Raw genomic sequence first — 20,055 nt, forward strand, 5'->3', positions numbered from 1 at the left:
AAAATAAAAAATAAAAGTAATGAAAATAGCCATTTGTAGTTAACCTCTGTTTATACAGTTTCCTTTCTTCATAATTATTTTAAATTAGGCTGTTTTCTTCTGGAAGTTTTTGGTTAACTAGTCTTTTTGCTTTTAAATTTATTTTAAAATTACATAAAGCATTATGTGGTGCCGTGTGATCTTTTCTTCATTACTGTGTATGGAACCAGGGCCTTTCACAGGCTAGGCAAGTCCCCTGAGGGATACCCTCAGCCCCTGATGTTTTGCTAAATGTATACACTGTGTAATATTTAAATGAGATTAAACCTATCTCATTTATCATGTCCTTATAGTAGAAACACTCAAACTCCTTTCTTACAGCTTTTAAAATACACAGTATGTTAGTATTCTCTGTACTTAGCATACTAGGCAGTAATGACCCAACAGAACAACTTTCTAGCATCTTAACTATAATTTACTTAACTGTACCTTTTGACCAGCCTCCTCAAATCTGTGTTCCTTGCTGGTCTTCTAGCCTCTCTTATGAGAGAGCTTTTTTAGGTTTCATATGAATGAAGTCATAAGTTGCTTGTCTTTCTGTGCCTGGTTCATTTTGCTTAACATAATGATCCCAGGTTCTATCCATGTTCTTACAAATAACAGTGTTTCATTCTTCTTTTAATGGCCAAGTAGTATTGCATTGGTATGTATTCTGCATTTTCTTTACACATTTATCAGCTAGTGAGCATTTAGGTTGTTTCTGTTTCTTAGCTATTGTGAATATTGCTGCAATAAAAGTGGGGGTGCAGATATCTCTGACATACTGACTTTATTCCCTTTGGGTATATACCAGGAGGGAGATTGCTGGATCCTATGGTTATTCTGTTGATTTTGGAGCAGAACCTCCATAGCATTTTCCATAGTGGCTCTACTAATTTTTATGCCCATCAGCAGTGTATGAGGGCTCTCTTTGCCTAACGTGTTGGCCAGTACTTGTTATCTTTATTTTGTATTTTAGGGAAGGGTCTACGGGGTGTTCAGGGTCTCACTGCTAGATCAGACTCCTAGTGATTCTCCTGTTTACAGCCTCCCAAGTGCTGGGATTACAGGGGCGTGCCACAACACCCAGTCTCAATTGCTGTCTCAGTGTGCCCTGGGGGTGGGTCAGGGCCAGCACAGCAGGCCTGGGGACCAAACACCCCCCTCCTTCCCCAGCCCCTGTGTCTGCTTGTAGGCACTTTAATCCACTGAGCTATTTGGCTGACCCCCAGTACTTGTTATCTTAATATCTTTTAGATAGCAGCCCATGTTACTGGAGTGAGGTGGTACTCATTCTGGCTGTGATTTACATTTCCATGATGATTAATAATATTAAGCATTTTTTCTTGTCCTTTTTAGTCATTTGTATTTTTTATTTTTGAAAAACATATGTTTAAGTTTGTTGCCCATTTTTAAGTAGGCTTTTTTTTTTCTTTTTGTGTTAATTTTTTTTTTTTTTTTGTTATGACAAACTCAACCTTGCCATTTTATTGAGAAAATGACCAGAGGTGATTTGTGGTGTGCCTGGATCTCGTGGGCCAGCCAGGATGAGGTGGCCAGTTTACGCAAAAATGGATCAAACAGATGCTGAAAAGGTTGGGCTTCGTTCTTCCTTACCCATCAGTGGCACCATCCTGTATATTTTTTATATTTGATAGCCTAAGTTTTGATTCTTAATTTTCTCCTTACTTTAATGACAATGCTTTTAACCCATTATCCTTATTTTTTTTCTGTCATCAGCTTAGAAGTTTAGAGAAGTGAAATATTCTGGCTCATAGAAGCTAACTTTCTAGTTTTGTGTATTGTAAACAGAGATAAGAATCATTCATATCCATTACACTGGTGGGCACAAGGCTGAGCTTGCAATTCCACAAACTATCATATCTACCCATCTGTTTCATATTAGTGTCCAATTGGCTGATCATGCCAGCTTTGTGGAGGATGGCTGCCATGCTTTCAGTTTGATGTTAGGAATCTAATATTCTATAGCATCATATAAAATATAGGCAATAGCATTCAAATGAAATATGGGGTGTTCTAATTAATTTGAACAAAATTTAATGTTAGTAGTTTGAGTTGATCCATAGAGGTGTATTTGCTTGAACAAAATCACTTGTTGGAAGTTTGTTCAAATAAGAAAGCTTTTATAAAGTGTCCCATAAGTTTGAGTTTTGAGTTTCTTAGATTACATTGAAATGGGAAGTTGTTTGCTTTATTTTCAGTTTTTGCATGTCATATTTGAGAATATAATCAGGATAAAGCTTTGATCTCAGAAGACTGCATTGATTTTTTTAACGATAGGCTTTTGAGCAGATCACTTCCCAACTCTTCAGTCTTTCCACCCATTTTATGAATTTTTAAATAAGAACCAGTTGTAGCGTATAAAATATTTAAATTATATATGTAGTTAATACATTTTAGTAATTTAGATTCTGCTTCCATTCTGATACCAATTATTTTCTTTCTTTTGGGCAATAAAGCTTGATGACCTCACCCAAGACCTCACTGTTTCCCAGCTCAGCGACATTGCGGATTATCTGGAAGATGTGGCATAGACATGAAGAGGAAGTATTCCAATTAACAAAGAACTGATCAACTCAATTTTTTTTTTTTTTTTTCTGGACAATCAAGTTTTGCTGGAAAGTCTGCACCCCATTGGTGCCTTGCATTGCAAAAAGACTGCAGATTTTTTTAAAAAATAACTTTCCATTTTACTAAACAAAATGAGTCCTATATGTGCCCATGTGTGGAAGATTTAATACTCTTAATTTGGTTTAGCTATAGATTTTTCTATGGGAATTGATTCTTTAACTCATGAAGACATCAGTGTTAAGATCATGAAAGGTTTGATTGGGATTGTAGCTTAGTAGTGGAGGTCCTGGGTTTGGTCCTAAGCACCAAAAAATTTCTTAAATAAACAATGAAAGATGTCAGTGAAATGGTAGGTTTGTGCATCTCTGCAAGTGTGTGGCTACTGATACATAGTGATCTTTGAGAACCATAGCTTCAGCCATCTCACAACAAAGCCTACCCACACATACTTTTTTTTTTTTTTTTTTTTTTTAGCAATAGTCACTCAATATTATGTAATATGTGAGTTTTCTTGTGTTATATGAATTTTATTTTTCTTTTGACTATTTTAAAATATCAGGATTTATATGCCTCAGAACGCCTCTTTGCTTCTTTTTTGTAACATTTTTCTTGATAAGGAGATAAAAGTAATACGATAAAAGCATAAAAATGTGCAGATGCCCTAGAATTTGAGAAGACAGCCCCAAGTCCAGTGCTTCCTTTTAAACTACAACATGCCATGATTTCCCATATTCTGATTCCACATGGCTTTCAACAGTCATGCAGGACTTCAGGAAGCACTACCTGGGTAGAATGCAGAGGGTGATGCAGACAAGTGGTATTCTTACAACACCACAAAATTGTCTTCTTAAAAGTACCTACATTAAAAAAGGTAAGTTGACATATGGTTTCTAGCCTATTGCCCTCAAGTTAGAGAAAAAAGACAACAAACAAGTGCTTATTATGCTGATAAGATTGTTTATATATATTTTATCATGACATGCATGGTAAATTCTTCATGTTGAAGTCCCAAGTTTTCTTGTAATTTGTTGAGTTCAAAATCATGGAGAATGTTGATGTTCATTAATTTTTCTCATACGACTTTAACCGTAACATCTGTTGGAGCATCAGGTGTCATCCAGGTCAACAAAAAAATGGCCAGAAAAACAGTATGTTCCGTAGTTAGGGCAATTGCCATCATGAGAGCAAGAACATACCGGAATTACATAGTATGAATGTATTCATTCTCATCCAGAATTTCTATAATCTGTGCACCTGCAAGTGATGAAGCCTCATTTATCCAAAGGTATAATGTAGTTTGGAAAGTCAATTATCAAGAATACTGACAAGCTGTTACTAATACATCCATTCAAAAGCCTTGTGGTATTTATTGAGTAGGCATGGTAACAAACAGTATGGTGTCTGATGTAAATGCAATAGCAGTAGCATGAGTTGCAGCAGAATGGACAACCATTCCAGAAAGAATGTCCTGCCAAACTTTACCTATGCTATGAACTTTAGCAGCTACAAGTCTCCTATAATAAATAGCAAGTTTCTAGGCATCTATTGAATTTTTACATGATTTAAGAGAGCAAAAAGAGTAGCCAAAGGAAAAGAGCCACAAATAGTGTGACAAATCAAAACTGTTTGTAAATACTTACAGAATAACTCAAGTCGTGCAGAACTTTCAAGGTGGTGATTCTGTTCTCAGTGACTTTAGTTTCTGAACATTAGTCTAAGACTTTTGACATCTTCACAAGTTAAAAATTGAGATAAACTGCTTCCTTAATGTATTTAAAAGTTACTTCCCAATTATGATGGTCAACTGGATTCTTGATTCTTATTAAAAAGCCTCTAGGTTCAGACTTCTGCACTCATATGCATGTATTTTCCATGGTAGCGTACAGCTTTTAAAGAAAGGTACATAGAAACAGGACAAATAAAATTTTATAAAACAGCATTTTTAAAGTAAGACCACTTTCATATTTCTGGTAAGTTAAAGATCCATTTTTGTAATCCATGCTGCTGTCTTTTTGTAAAAGTAATTCAAGGTCAAGCAGACATTTTCAAGCATGGTCCTGTGAGTGAGTGATGTGGCTAATTGGGGAGTAAAGATCCTTTGGATCTCCTTACACGCGCTTCAGTTTCCATGAAGTTAGCAAATGTTGTAAAGACTGACAGGCAGTACATGATTATAGCTACTATTTTGGTAATAAACCATCCATGATGTCACTGGATCCTGCTAAGAAGTACCATTGCATATGGCTACATTGAAGCATGTAAGATTCCATCCCCTGCATTCATTTTCCTATTTACACATGGCTTCAAACTCAGCTATCAGCTGGTGCTGCTGCTACTTCTCAAAAGTCTTCCAGATTGTAGTGTTCTAGTCTAACTGGCCACTTTTTCCAAAACTCCCAAACACAACGTGACTACCACACAGCTTCATGTTTGTCGGTAAATTGTTAGTAAGATTTCTTGATCGTATGTTCTCTTTTTGAATCTAGACTAATTCTCCAAATTCCCACTAATATTTGAAAGGACACTGTTGATTCATTCTCAGGTAAATGGGACAGCTTTGAAGCCAAATAAGTAGTATTTAGTCTCCAGTAGTCACACACTTAATCCTAGAGTGGACATAGGATTATCTGACCTTCAGTGTTAGGGTCACAGATTTCAGAGCTTGGGTTACATTAATAGTAAAGCCATGAGTGAAATGCAGTTACTATGAACAAATCTTCAATGAATACATTTCTGTATAAAATCTAAGAAATAAAAAAGTGTTTCCTCTATTAATAAGCCCTAATTAAATCCAAGGGCTGCTCCTTATAAAAATAGGAAAACAACCCAGTTCATGCAGAGTATATACCTTTCACTGACAGGACTGGGAGGTTCTTACGGCTCCCAAGAGTTGGCCTTTATGCAGCAGCTGGTGCTGTGTTGTGAAAGGCCCTAATCTCAGCCTCAGGCAGGTGTGAGTGGATCATGTGGTGTGAGCTGACAGCTTGCCAGTGTGTGGGTGCAGAGCTTGTGCAGCACATCTGACCACTTGCAATGGTCTTAGTCCTTGCATGGTTCTACCAGCTCCAGACAAAAGCAGCATGGTGGAAGGAACTGGTGGAGAAAAGTGTCTCATGATATGGTGTCCAGGAAGCAGAGGCTCACCTAGTGTGCGTGACATAGGGTAGTTGTGCACATAGCAAAATAACCCTATATGTTTGTGTTATAAATTAAATTTGATGTGTCAATTTTATTTTGTATTTCCTTCCGTTTGGGAGGTTTGTTAGACCATTAAGGTTATATTAAATTACTGTGTGTGCTACTTAGTCTTGGTTGATATAAAGAAATCTAGACGTAATTATGACTTTAGTATTTATGGTTACTCCTGTTTCTCCTGTTGTACATATAAGCAGCTTTAGTCATAGGTTCTTTTCACATTTTAATTATTTTTAAAGATGCCTTGAAATATTAAATACCAAAATGCATCTGAAACCATTAAGCAATGCTTTTATTTCAGATCTGTAAGTGATTGTATTTAAATCCAAATTGGAATGAAATAGTAGTAATGGCCTAAGACCATACAAATTCAGTCTAATAGGCTTTATATACTGTACATTACTTTACTGTAACTCTTTAGAAATAAGACAATATTAGAAATTTCAGCAGCCTCGTTCATTATGGTTACTGTGATGTAGGTCATTGACATTTGTAATGCTATTTAAAAGTGTTAAAGTAGGAAAAAACAATTGAAAATGATACATGTACATTCATATAAATGTAAGTAAAGTTATGTGTATGTTGAAGTTTTGTACTTTTTATTTCAGTTCTGACTTCTTGGTAGAGTTACCATTATTAATAAAAAGAGCAAATTAGACGTAACTTGTGCATTTTCATACGCAGGTTCTGGTTTGCCTAATGCCTGTTTTCCATTTCATATATAACCTAAGAATCACAAAAATATTTTTGGGGCCCTAAAATGTAGAGGAAATGAAAATTGAGTAAGAATTCGGGCTATCTAACGTTAGAATCTGGCTAAGTGAAACTGAGCTCTAAGCCTCAAGAGGAAATAGGACAGAAAATGGGCCAGGCTGCCAGGCTGCCTGGAAGCCCCCAAGTTCTTTTCTATCGCTCTGTGGCCCAGATCTGTCACCTTCGGCTTTTCACATCTGAAGCCAGTAGTGAAGAACACTGAAAAAGTGATCTGTGCTCATGCCACACTGCATTTCCACTTTTTGAAGGCACTATAGGGCTATCTCTTTAGAGTCTGGATCAATTGTGTTATTTATTTTTAACTTTGCTAAAAGCATTTCAGTGCCATGGTTTGAGCACTGCAGGATGTGGCTTTTTAAATTTGTGGAAAACTTTAAAATAGTACTAACTAAAATTTGTCATTTTCTATTAACCAGAGCCTGATCTTTCTGGATCATTGGGGAGAAACATATCAAACTTATAACTTGTCCTTCGTATTACTTCTTACTCAATAATTGAGAATAATTTAAAATTCAACTGTGGAAAAGTTGTTCCCATGTCCTTAAGATAAAATTTCAAACCTTAAGATATGATGTGACAAATTTTGTGTGTGGTTTTCTCTTTGTTCAATAAGCATGGTAACCTGTATTTTATGTGGGAGTTTAAAAAAGTGCTAAGCCTTTTGTTTTGTTGGTGAGAGCCACACATGAATAAAAAGCATGTATCTTTTTTTTTGCTTATTCCCTGAGGTGTTCATAGTGTTGACAGCAGCAGCAGCTGTTGTGCTGGCATGGCTTTGGGTTCCAGCCTCCCTTTGGCGCACCCTCCACTGCCCCTCCTGGTCTTGTGCTGGAGTTGAGCAGCATGGGCTGTACGGACCTCCACTCTAGATCTGTCTGCAAATGCTTGTGTTTGCCCTTCCTTGTTTGCAATGTTCTTCCCCAGAATTGCACAAGGCTGGTTAGTCTGGTTCTCATTTTCAGAGAGGCTTTTAGAGTAAGGGAGACAACATTCTAATACACACATTCTGTCGTATTTGCCATTTGGTTTTCGTCTCATCCTTCTGAGTGGGCCTCGTTACTGATAAGCTCAGTGAGAGGTTATAAACCACTGTATACCTGTAACATTTGTCCCCTTATGACTTCGTAAGCACTAGAATAGGATAGGGGAGTATAGGTTCTAGTTAAGAGCTCCCACCTACAAATATGTCATACAGTTTTGGGACAGCTGTTCCTACCCTAAACTTGAGAGGTGCCCTCGACTTCGGGTCTGCAGATGTGCACAGCAGGGCTGGTTCAGTGGAAATTCATGCACCAAAACCCAGGTGAACACTCCTTGGAAAGAAATGCCCTCTTCCTGGCTCAGGTGGATGGTGGCACGTGGGAGAAGCAAGGTGCCCTCCAGGTCAGTGGACTACCTGTGCACATGGGAAGAGGACAGGGAAGGAGAGGCTACACTCTGCTGGAGAAGCATGCACCCAGCCCAAACGTACCCTCTTGTGTTGGGCATTGAGTTGGGAGGGGTCCCCTGTGGTTCTGTGCCTGTGTGCGCCAATCCCACGCTTGCTTTCCTAACAGTCTCCACTCTCAGTTCCCCTGTTGTAGTGCAAGCATATCTGGAGACAAAAGAGTCTAAAACACCTTATTGTGAGATTTGTAGATTTTTAAAATTTAATTCTGTTGGAACACTTCTGACATTCATAACAATCACATCGTAGGGAGTTTGTAATTACACATACTTTAATTTTTTCCCATTGCCCTTCCCTCAAATCTTCCTTCCACTTTACAAAACTTATTTTTTACTTTTTAAAATAGCCCTGTTTTCCCCTTTCACCTCCTACTCCCTCTTCTTTGTTCTGCTTCCCTTGACCATTTTCTTCCTGCTTCCTAATATCTATCATCCGTTTTGCTCCTTATTTTTTTCTTTGTGCTTCTCACACAGAAACAATGATATTTAAACAGGTGTGTTGGATTGATTTCACTTAAAATTACATTTTCAAAGGTGCTTCTATTTACCTTAAAATGTCTCAAGTTTATCCTTTATGACAGAATAGTATTCACTGTGTATAAAAAAGTCATTTTCAGGCTGGGAAGATAGCGTGGTAGTCTAAGTGCCTGCCTGGCACATGCAAGGACCCAGGTTCGATTCCCAGTACCACATGCTGTGCTGGCCCCCCACCGTGCCAGCCACTGAAACCAAGCATGGTGGCCCCATGCCTATAATCCCAGCATTGGGGATGCTGAAACAGGAGGATCACTAGGAGTCCAAGCTGCGTAGTGAGACCTTGTACCAAATAAATGAAAGATTAAAAAAAAAAATTTTAAACCTACTTTTCTTTATGCATTCATCCATCGATGGGCACCTGTACTGTTTCCAAAATTTATCTGTTAAAAATTAGTGCTGCTGTAAACTCATGCATGTATCTCTGAACTATGAGACTTTTAACTCTAAGGAAGATAACTAGAAAAATAGTTGGGTCAAATGGAACCTCTAGTTTTAGTGTCTTGAGGAATCTCCATACAAATTTCCATATTGGTTGTATCAGTCTACACTCCCACCAACAGTAGAAAAGGGTTCCTTCTCCCCACCCCCACAGCCTTGCCAGCATTTGTTATTCATTGATTTCTTGATGATAGTTGTTCTTTTTGAAATGAGATGGAATCTCAGAGTTTTAATTTGCATTTCTCAAATGGTCAGTGATATTTGGTGCTTGTACTTTATTTAAGAAGTGTCTATTAATTTTATAATTAGTGATCTTCCTCTGTCAGCCTCCCTAATGCTGGGGTTACAGGTGTGTGCCACCACACCCAGTTTTGGTGGCTGGCATGGCATATAGTACTGGGGATCAAACCTGGATCCTAGCACTTGCACTTAGACCACTAAGCTATCTCCCCAGGCTACACCTGTATCTTAAAGAGTTACCTATTCTGTCTTTCATCAGATTAAGCACTTGTTTTAATATTTAGATCTTTGATCCATTTTGATTTTAGTCTAGTGAATAATGAGTGATACTAATCTATACTAGTATAGATATAGTATATACTAGTCTAATCTTTGGCATCTGGAAAGTGGTTTTTTGAGCAGCATTTGTTAAAGAAGCTATCTTTTTTCCAGCAAATGTTCTTGACCCTTTTGTTGAAGATAAGATATATAGGTTTATTTGGAGTTGCTTTTTTTCAGTTAATTTTATTGAGACAGAAATAGCAGTGAGACAGTTTCAAATCAGGTTAGTAGGACAGTTACAATAATTAATATGTTGTATATTGTCCATAGTAGTTATTCGTAGTACAAGATGCAGACATTACATCTTGTCTAAACACTATTAGTACAAATCATCTCATTGAACTAAAAGCTGTATATCCTATTTTGTATATACAGATATATATATATATTTTTTTTCACTACAAAATGGTCCTTCATTTATATCCCCCTTTTTTGTTTAGTTTTGTCAGAGATGGATATTCCATTGCCATTCAAATATTGTAGGTACATGAATTCAGAAAAATAATCCTCCTGCATCTTCTATTGTGTTCCATTGACCCTCAGGTTTGCCTTTTGGGCAGTACCATGCCATTTTTATCATGGTAGCTCCATAGTATAATGTTAATTTGGGAATTGTGTTACCTGTCTTGCCTTTGTTGTCCAGAATTGGCTTTTGCTATTCTAGGTCTCTTCTGGTTCCAAACAAATTTTAAAGTTGGTTTCTATAGTTCTGTGACATATACTATAGGTATTTTAATTGGGTTTATATTAAATCTGTATTGTACTTTTGGAAGTATGGCCATTTTTACTATATTTTTACTATATTTGCCTATCCAGGAACAAGGGGCATCCTTTTTTCTGATAGCCTCTTTTTGATCTCCTTTCAAGAGTACTGTAGTTGTCAATGTAAAGGTCTTTTACCTCCTTTGTTAGATTGATTAAGTATTTCATTTTGTTATTGTGAAAGGTGTTTTCCTAATGTCTCAGTGAGTTTTTTGTGTATGGAAATGCTACTGATTTTTGAGTGTTGACTTTGTATCCTGCTATGCTACTAAATTTAGTTACTAAATCTAGGAATCTTTTGGTGGAGTTTCTGGGGTCTTCTATGTAGGATATCATGATAGCCACAGATGATAAGTTAACTTCTTTCTTTCCTATTCTTGCTCCTTTTATCCTTTTTTCTTCTCTAAATACTCTGGCTAATGTATCTAGAACTATGTTAAATAGGAGTAGTGATAGTGGGCCTCCTTGTCTTGTCCTGAATTTACAGTGAAAGCTTTCAGCTTTTGACCATTTTGTATGATATTGACTGTTGATTTGTCATAGATGGCTTTTGTCAGATTGAGATAAAGACCTTCAGATTTTCTGTAGGTCTGGTTTTTGTCATGAATGGATTGATATCAGATGCTTTTTATGTGTCTTTTGGGATGATCGTGTGGTTTTTGTCTGTGGTGCCATTAATTGATATATGTGTTTTTCTATGTTGATCCATCCCTGTATCCCTAGGATGAATCCTACTTGGTCATGGTGTATAATGTTGATGATAATTTGCTGCATTCTGTTTTCCAGTATCTTATGAAGATTTTGCATTTATGTTCACTAAGGAAATTGACCTATCATTCTTTGTTGTGGTTGGATCCTTTTCTGGTTTTGCTATCAGGATAAAGTTTGCACCAGGAATGAATTTGGGAGTATCGCTTCCCTTTAGTTTTATTAAAGAGTTTGAGGAATAGTGGCATTAGATCTTGTCTTTTTTTTTTTTTTTTTGGTAGAATTCAGCAATAAATTCTTTAGAACCTTGGTTTTTTTGTTCTTGTTGTTGTAGTTCTTACTACAACAAAATTGTACTTCAATTTCATTGACTGATACTGGGCTACTTAGGATTTTTGTGTCTTGATTCAGCACTGGTAATTTGTATGTATCTAGGAACCTGTGTTTCTTCTTCATTTTTTACCTTACAGGTTCTCAAAAATACTGATCATCTTTTGGATTTCTGTAGGATCCATTGTGATTTTTACCCTTTTTATTCCTAATTCCATGGATTTTAGTCTTTCCTTTTTTTCATAAGGTTGGCTAAGGATTTGCCAAAACATTTAGAAAAGGTCTAATGCCACTATTCCTCCAACTCTTTAGTAAAATTGAAGGTACTAAAACATTTCATTGTTTCATGTAAGTTCCAGTATGTTGTTTTGACATTATTGTTTAATTGTAGAAATTAGCGAATTTATTCTCGAATTTCATCTGTGACGCATTGGCTTTTCAGAAGGGTGTTATTTATTTTCTGTGTGTCAAGTTCTTGTGGTGGTTTCTCTTGCTGTTGGTTCCAAATTTTATGCACTATGATCTGATACTGTGTATGGGATAGTTTTAATTCCTTTGCATTTCTTAATTCTATTCTGAAAAAAAAATCATATTCTGGGAACTGATATATGGTCTGAGCATCAGTTACTCTTCTCTTGTTGCAGGGACAAGTACCCAACACCCAAAATGAAGGAAGGAAAGGTTTATTTAGCTCACATTTACTGGAGGTTTCAGTCCATACTCAGCTGGCTCCAAGGCAGACTGGCACATGGCAGAGAGCAACCTTTCGTGGTGATGGCAGACAGCAAGAGCAAATGGGAGGAGTAGCAGTAACAATGGCAACAGAGAGGAAGTCTGTTCCCTTAAATTGCATTCAGGCTATCTGCCCCAGGCTAAGAGAAGTACACCCATAATCCCAGCAGTACTAAAACCCATAATCTCAGCCTTGAATGACCCATAATCCCAGTGGATCTTGAGTTAATCACAAACTCTAGAAGTCCACCGCATTGACTGTATGTGGCTTTGGGGGGATACCTAGAGACAAACAGTAAAAGTCTGTTATAGAGAAAGTCTCCTTTGCTCCTGAGAAGAATGTGTAATCTGTTGTGAAGTGGAACACTATAGATATTTACCAAGTCCATTTGTTCAAAGGTTTGGTTCAACTCTGGTATTTGTTGATTTTTTTTTTTTCCTAGTTGATCTGGTTGTGAGAGTTGGATATTTAGGTCTCCTATTATAATTTTAGTTGTGTTTATCTTATTTTTCATATCTATTAATGACTTATATAGTTGGGTGTACTGTTACTGGGTGCATGCATGTTTCTGATGGTTATTTCTTCACTCTGTATTGTTCTCTTAGCAAATATTTAGTGACCTTCGTGTCTTCTAATAAGTCTTATTTTGAAATCAACTTTGTCTGTATATAGAATAATGACTCCAGCTTTTATCCTGTATCCTGTGGCATGAAGTATTATTTTTCATCCTTTGACCTTCTGTATGGATTTCATTTTTAAATATATGTGTTTTCGGGGCGGGGGAGATAGCTCAGCACCTTAAGTGCCTGCCTGGCAAGTGCAAGATCCTGAGTTTCATCCCTGGTACCACAAAAAATAAAAAGTAAGTAAATAAATAAATGTGTTTTTTATATGCATGGTATTGTTGGATCTTGTTTTTTGATCTGTTCTGCCAGCTTTTTTTAATTCATGAATTGAGACCATTTACATTGATGGTTATAACTGATATGTGTTGACTTATCCTGGCTATGTTATTTTCCTATAGTCAGTTTCTTTTTTCCCCTCTGTTTTAATTACTTGTCTTGCCTATTGGCTTCATTCTGTTTGGGCTCATGGAGTCTTTGTTATCTTTTTACAATATCCTTTAGAACATTTTGGAATGCTGGTTTGGTGGTTCCGAATTTCTTCAGGTATTCTTTGTCATAGAAATATCTGATTTCTCCATCTATTTTGAGAGATAGTTTTGTGAGGTATATCAGTCTGTGTTAGAGATTATTTTCTTTTAGGGCTTAAAATACCTGAGACTCTCCTTGACATAAGGTTTTGAGTTGAGAAGTCTGCTATGATTCTGATGGGCTTTCCTTTTTATGTGATTTGTTTATCTTCTCTAACTGGTTTTAATGTTCTGTTCTTATGTTGAATTTCTTGAATCTTGACTAATATATGCCTCCATGTAGGGTTTTTTTTTGTTTGTTTGTTTGTTTTAAATAGTGGCTAATTGGAGTGCTGTATGCCTTCTCTTCTCTGTCAAAGTCTTTATTTCATGTTTGGGAAGTTTTTTGTTCTTGTGTGAACAGATTTTTTTTTTATGTCCTTTGGCTAGCTCTTGATTTTTCATTGATTCTTTTTTTTTTCATTGATTCTGATTAACCTTAATAATTATTCTTTGCATCATCTAACAGTTGTTGGATTGATTTTTTATTTTTTATGAACTTCACTATTTTTAAGAAGTCTAGGGGGCTAGGAAGATGGTTCAGTAGAATAAGTGCTTCCCTGGCAAATGTAAGGACCTGAGTTTAATCCCTGGTTCTGCCCCACCCTCACCCCCCCCAAAAAGTCTTTCATTTGATGATCACTAACTGCAAACCTCTCAAACCTCTCTTCTAGATCTGATATCCTGCCTTCACATTTGTTGATTCTGCTCCATATACTTTCACAATGCAGAGTACTAACCACTATATGATCATGGCATGCTACCAAGGACCTCCATGTACTTTCAATGGAATTTTTAATCTGGATAGCTGTTTGAATCTGTTTCATAGAATCCAGGTCTGTCCTATGATGGGCATTCGTGATTTCCATGACTTTTCTAAGCTTCTCTATCTTTTTATGTTTATCTACTAATTTCACTAAACATGTTCTTATTATGATCATTGTCTCTTTAGTTATCCGTGTAATTTCTGATTTTGTTTTCCTAGAGCCTCATTCATCTGGTTTGTTACTCTTGCCGTCCCAGAAAGTTTAGCTGGGTAGCTTTTGATTTCTTTTGCCTCAGTGTCCCCTGAATTTGCCTTGGGTGAGCTGGAGTTCTGGGGTTGCTTCTGTGTTTTCTCATTTTCTATTTTTATTTATTTTTTCATTTTTGATACTTATAAATTGCTTATGGTAAAGTGCCTTTATTGCTAGTACATGACTACTTTTCAAAGATGTCTTCTAGGCATAGGTGGCTTTTTTTTTTTTTTGGTGGAAGTGGGGATTGGACTCAGGCTCTTGTGCTTGCCAGACAAGCACTTATTCTGCTGAGCCATCTCCACAGCCCCTGGTTTTTGGATTTTGAGTCTGTCCCAGATCTTTCCTCTTCAGTTTATTAAGGATGAGAGTTTTCTGCCTGTTTGGCCTAGCACCCAGTTCCTTGGTACTGCATTATGGTATTGTTTGTGACCCTAAGACAATCTTGGTATTACCATGCAAAGAAGGAGAGCTGATCACAACTGGCTAAACTTGGCTAAAGTAGTATAATCAGTCATAGCAATAGTATCAATTATGCTCTAGAAAATGGCAAACTGTAATAACTGTTAATTTTCCACCTTTAATGATAGATGCAAGATTTATAGTTATAACAAAATGTAAACTCAAAAGTATATACAGTAAATTTATATTCAGTAGAGTCATTTTACCCTCAGCAAAGAAATTTTAAAAGGGATAAGAGGAACAAATAGAGAAATAAGAAAAAGAGACTAGAAGGAAGGCTAAGGGACAAAGGAAGATCATCAAAGCTTTGGGAAAGTAAAGAATATAAGGTAAAGAAAGAAGGAAAAAAATAGGAAAAACTAAAAACAGTGTTCATAGTTGACAAAAACAAAAGCAGGAGAAGGAGGGAAACAAAGATTTGATTTGAAGCCTGAGGTTACTTTCTGGAGTCTACAGTTTTGTGGTAGTTTCCAGTTTAGGGTATGTCTGTGTTGTCACTGATAGACAAAGGAGGAAGACAGAACCCAGACCTGTGCTGAATGATTGCAGCCAGCTTTCAGTAGGATTAGGACTGGGTGCTAGATGTTCCCAGCAAGCTGCGTTAGTTTTATGGTAAGGTGCAGAATCTGATGACTTCAACTCCACTGAAGTTTAGGCTGATCCTAGGCTCTGGTTGTGGGGTTGGGGACTGAGTCATTCAGCCTATAACACTCTGGGTATCCCTTGCCTGCCTGCCCCTGCTTACGTCCACCCTGGATGGCTCCTGTGCTTGTCCCTCATCCAGTCTCTGTGGGATTGCAACACTGAGCCCTGAGATGAAGCTAACCTATGACTGACTGATCTAAGTCCCAGGTCCAGCTGGCCCATCCCTAAAATGGAATTGGCCAAGCACCTTCTGCAGGGGACATAGCGGTTGCCTGGACTGGAGTCACTCAGCAGCTGTTGCAACATACAGCATTCACTGCTCTGTACCACTTATGTTTTTCCCTGGAACCCTCAAGTTGTACGGCTTTATTATGTCTGTAGATTTGATCTTCTCTCACACTTAAAGCTGGGAGTCAGGGAGTAAGTAGTTGTCCTCCTTTTCTGTATTGTAGTCTGTCTCTTCACTTTCTATGTGAACTCTGATTTTTGCTTCAGATCTTTCCTGGGTCCTGACATTCACCACCTTTTATGCTTCAGGTTGTTATTTTCTAATGTCTAGATTCTGAATCTTAGGTTGATTTCTTGTTGTTTATTGCTCTCCTATCTTCCCAGAAACTCCCCTTGATAAGTTTCAACTACATTGATCCCTTGATATCCGAGGACAACTGGTGCTAGAACCCTTGCAGACACTAAAGTCTACAGGAGCTTAAGTCCATTACATAAAAAGATGTAGTTATGGTTTATGGATTTCAGATAATTTTTGTATCTAAATGAAGCTGCAATGAAATAGGTGTAATAATGACTTTTTTTTTTTTTTTCTTGACAAGGTCTGTGCTGCTCATAGTGGCCTTCAATTCATGGGGTATAGTGATCTTTTGATGTTGTCTCAGACTCCCAAGCATCTGGGACTATATGTGTGCATCTCATATCTAGCTCTTAAATAACTTGCTAAAGAATTGGGCTAAATGGTGGAATCACAGATTCATACCACAATGGCTGAGATGAGGTCCACAATAGTGAGGAAACAGCCTGAGTCCATGAATATTTATTTTTCAAACACATAGTTTAAAAAAAAGTTGGTTTGGGACATGTTTAATTCGTTATCAGACTATTGAACATAGGTTGTAATCATTCCTGTTCCTTTGTTCTAAATGTTTTCTAAAGCTGAATGGCAGCTTTCAGACATAAGATTGTTGATGAATGTGTTTTATTTTCACTCCACCACTTGGTATTTCTTTCCTGTGTCCCTCAGTCAATGGTGTGATTGGATTTTGAGTCTGGACAGAAATCCAGACTCCATCTTGCATCTGACTCCATCTTGAGCCATATGTAGGTCCAAGGAACATGTACAGGGTCTATGCCACCTTACCTTGGCTAGGCTTATCACCTTCCTCCACCTTGACTCCACATCTTTATCATCTCATCTGGCTGGCTCCAGACTTCTCTTGCTTCACAGATCAGGTTAGGGAGCTAGTTTTCTTTGTTATTGAGCATGCCATGTTTGGATAGCCCCCAGGGAGAACCTTGGCAGCACATAGCCATGAGGACCTCCAAGAGGGCATCCATTCAGCAACCAAGCTAGTGTCTGGATTTGAGGGCCTGACTTCAGCTTCCTGTAAGCCTTGAAGAAGCTGCTGTGGGCTTGCTGGGTGACCTACTGCCCTCCCTAGCTTCGCCTAGCCATTGATCATTACTCTCCAGAAGAATCTCAGGTTCTTAAGAGTCTGCTTCTTGGCAAGCTCACTCTCTGACACCTAGTGATTGAGACAGAAGAAATAGAGGGCTCAGGCATATGTTGCCTGCCACATCTCATAAACACTGGCTGGGTGAGGGAGGAAGGTGGGCTCTATGTGGGACATGGGTAGATGTAAGCAAACTCACCAGAAAGACAGGCTTTGAGTTTTGTAATAGGGAAGGTAGGTGGGCTAATGGGTCTGCTTGTGACTGGCAGCTCTCCCTGAATGACATAAGCAAAGGGCCACTCTGAAAAGGAAAAGTGTCCCACGTAAGCATAGAGTGTTGTGGAGGTCAGCAGTGATCTTCAGAAGTTACTACTGAGGTTAAAATCCATAACTTACTGCCTGAGTGATGTTGGGCAAATAATTCTGTATTCTCAGTTTTCTTATTGAAACAAAGGAGGATTAGATACATCCATCCTTCACAGGTCTGCAGGTGTATTGTTAGGTAATACTTGTAGAGAGTTTATCATTATTCTTGGAAAATAATAAGTACTCAGTAAGTCCTTTTTACTAGGAGACACGATTCATGGGACTTTGTGTCTACTGAGTGTTGAGACTATGAAGAAGAGAGTATGCTTCCTGGATGATCTTGGTTTCTGGTGAATTTCTGTTCCTGTTTGAAGGCCTAATTCAGATATCACTTCCTCTTAAGGTCTTCATCCTCTAAACTACCTCAAGTATAATGTGTTTCATGATCTGGTAGCTTCTTCCTCACCTTTCATCAGTGGTACTGTAGCAGGCAGAGTCAGCAAATGTTGATTTCTAGTCTTGACTTTACCACCACTGAGAGAAGCCCTTCAGTGTTTTCGTAGAATGAGAAACACTGGGACCATCACAAAAATCACAGTATGTAGTAAAAGTTTATGTTGACCAGGATTTTAATGCCAATGTGTGCATTAAAATCTCATTTACAGGATGTTATGACTTGTGTGTGAATGTTCTCCCTAAGCCCCATGTAGTACTGGGCTATCTTCTAGAGTTTCTTGATTGATTTACGGTCCAATGCTGGGATTATAGGTGTGAATGCTACACCTACTCTGGGGAGGGTATCCTACATACAGTATAAGGGGAGAGGTTTGCTGTTGCTCTTCTCTTTTTTCTTTTGCTGTGTTTTCTGTTTACTGCCACTATGAACTATTGTCCTCTTCCGTGTGCCACTCTGCCTTGGAGTCAACTAAATATGGACTAAAACCTCCACAAACTGTGTGCTAAAGAAACTTCCTTCTTTTGATTCTGGGTGTTAGGTATTTTCTCCAAGCAATGAGAGAAATACAACTAAGACAGAATTTAGTATCAGGAGTGGGGTGATCATTGACATGACTATACCTACCATGTGGTTCAAGAGCCTTGGGGAATGGCTTATGGGAAGTGTTTGAAAAGGTCCAGAGATGTTGTCTGAAAGAGTAGAGCTGGCATACCTCAGGCTGTTCTGTATGGGAGATTCTGATCAGAGCTAAAAAACCAGAAGGCTAATAGAAATATTGCTGGTAAAGCCTGAGCTCAAGAGGTTTTGGCTGGGAAGAATGACTGCATTGGTTGTTGAACTCCAGACGACATGTGTTATGGCTTGGCAAAAGTTTATCTGAGTTTTTGCTCATGTCCAGAGACTTTGCCTGGGACCAAAGTTAAGGGAGGTGGACTAATTACACTGGGAGAAAAAATTTCAAAGCAGTCAAATGCTGAAGCTGTGGCATGGCTACTGTTTGTGGTTTTTAGCTAGATTTGTGTTGTGAATCAAAAGCAAAGCATCTAGCAAGATAATTTAAAACATATGGGTTCGGCCAAGAAAAAAGTTCCAGTAAAGCTGTTGACTACAAAGATAGAGCTGAGGAGATCTTGATTGCTGAGAAAGAACAAGAGAATTGAAAAGGTGGCTTGAGGGCAACACAAGAAGCAGCAAGTCCCTACACTTTGCAGCCTCAAAACTGCAAAAGTGAAAGATTTTGTTTTAAGGAGAAAGCTGCAGGGTGCCATGTTCCAGAATGGTGTCAGCAGCTACACCAGGTTCCAAAAATGGCATTGGCATAATTTGCTCCTCAGAATTGGATTCAGAGTGCCCTGTGTCCAGGCACTCATCCCCTGTAGCCAAGTGGGGATGAAGCCTGGCTAGTGCTCCAGCTGGCAACAGACTTTGGCAGCATCCACATGGTAGTAGTTTTAAGTTCATGGAGAATGTAAGAGTTGTGGGGTTAAGGCAGTTTCCACCCCAATTTCAGAAGAAGACCTGTGAGGCCAGGCAGTGTGCTCTTGAGAGGAAAGTGTATTGGCAGTGCCAAATACAGGGATAACCTTGTGTCAGGTGTTACTAACTTTGCAAAAGTATAAATAAACGTAGATTTTGTTGTGCAGTTGAATTATTCTTGCCTGTCAGGCAGACCAGCAACCACCTAGCCCAGCTTTTGTCTTCTTGGCTATCTTTTCTCATTCCTGCCACTGTTTCGCCCTGGGTAGAATTGATCACAGTTTGACCAATGGATCCCTACATTTGGCACCCAATCAAGATTCCTCGTATAAGATGAGTGTGGGCAGAGGAATCACTTCCAAAGAGCGTGCATAAGGGAGGGAAGTGGATTGGTTAGAACCAGCAGGATTCAACACAGGTGTACATTGGCGCTGGTGTGCTAGGTATAAAACTTGGGGATGGAGCCTTGCTAGGGTCAGGAACAGGCTCACTAGGGCCAGGAATGGGCCCTCTAGGGCCAGAAGTGGGCTCACTAGGGTCAGAAGTAGGCTCACTAGGGCCAGAAATGGGCTCACTAGGGTCAGAAGCGGGCCCACTAGGGCCAGGAGTGCCCACTAGGGCCAGAAATGGGCTCACTAGGGCCAGAGCAAGCCCACTAGGATCAGAAGTGAGCTCACTATGGCCAGGAGTACCCACTAAGGTCAGAAACAGGCTCCCTAGGGCCA

The 20,055-nt window shown here is 38.4% G+C and overlaps 1 protein-coding gene across 5 annotated transcripts in view; it reads left to right on the forward strand.

Moving 5' to 3' along the window:
- Positions 1-6,444, forward strand: part of Fgfr1op (FGFR1 oncogene partner) — a 63,136-nt gene extending 56,692 nt beyond the window's left edge. For 4 of the 5 annotated variants that reach the window (XM_023706497.1, XM_023706499.1, XM_023706498.1 and 1 more), the window contains one exon: positions 2,499-6,444. In XM_023706497.1, the coding sequence (XP_023562265.1) occupies positions 2,499-2,573 (75 nt within the window). In that variant the 3' untranslated portion in view covers positions 2,574-6,444. The remainder of the gene's footprint in view (positions 1-2,498) is intronic. The other variant, XM_004646226.3, reaches the window with a different exon arrangement.
- Positions 6,445-20,055: the final 13,611 nt, after the last annotated feature.

Source organism: Octodon degus, unplaced genomic scaffold (assembly GCF_000260255.1).
Source record: "Octodon degus isolate 3935 unplaced genomic scaffold, OctDeg1.0 scaffold00261, whole genome shotgun sequence".
Classification (NCBI taxonomy): Eukaryota; Metazoa; Chordata; class Mammalia; order Rodentia; family Octodontidae; genus Octodon; species Octodon degus.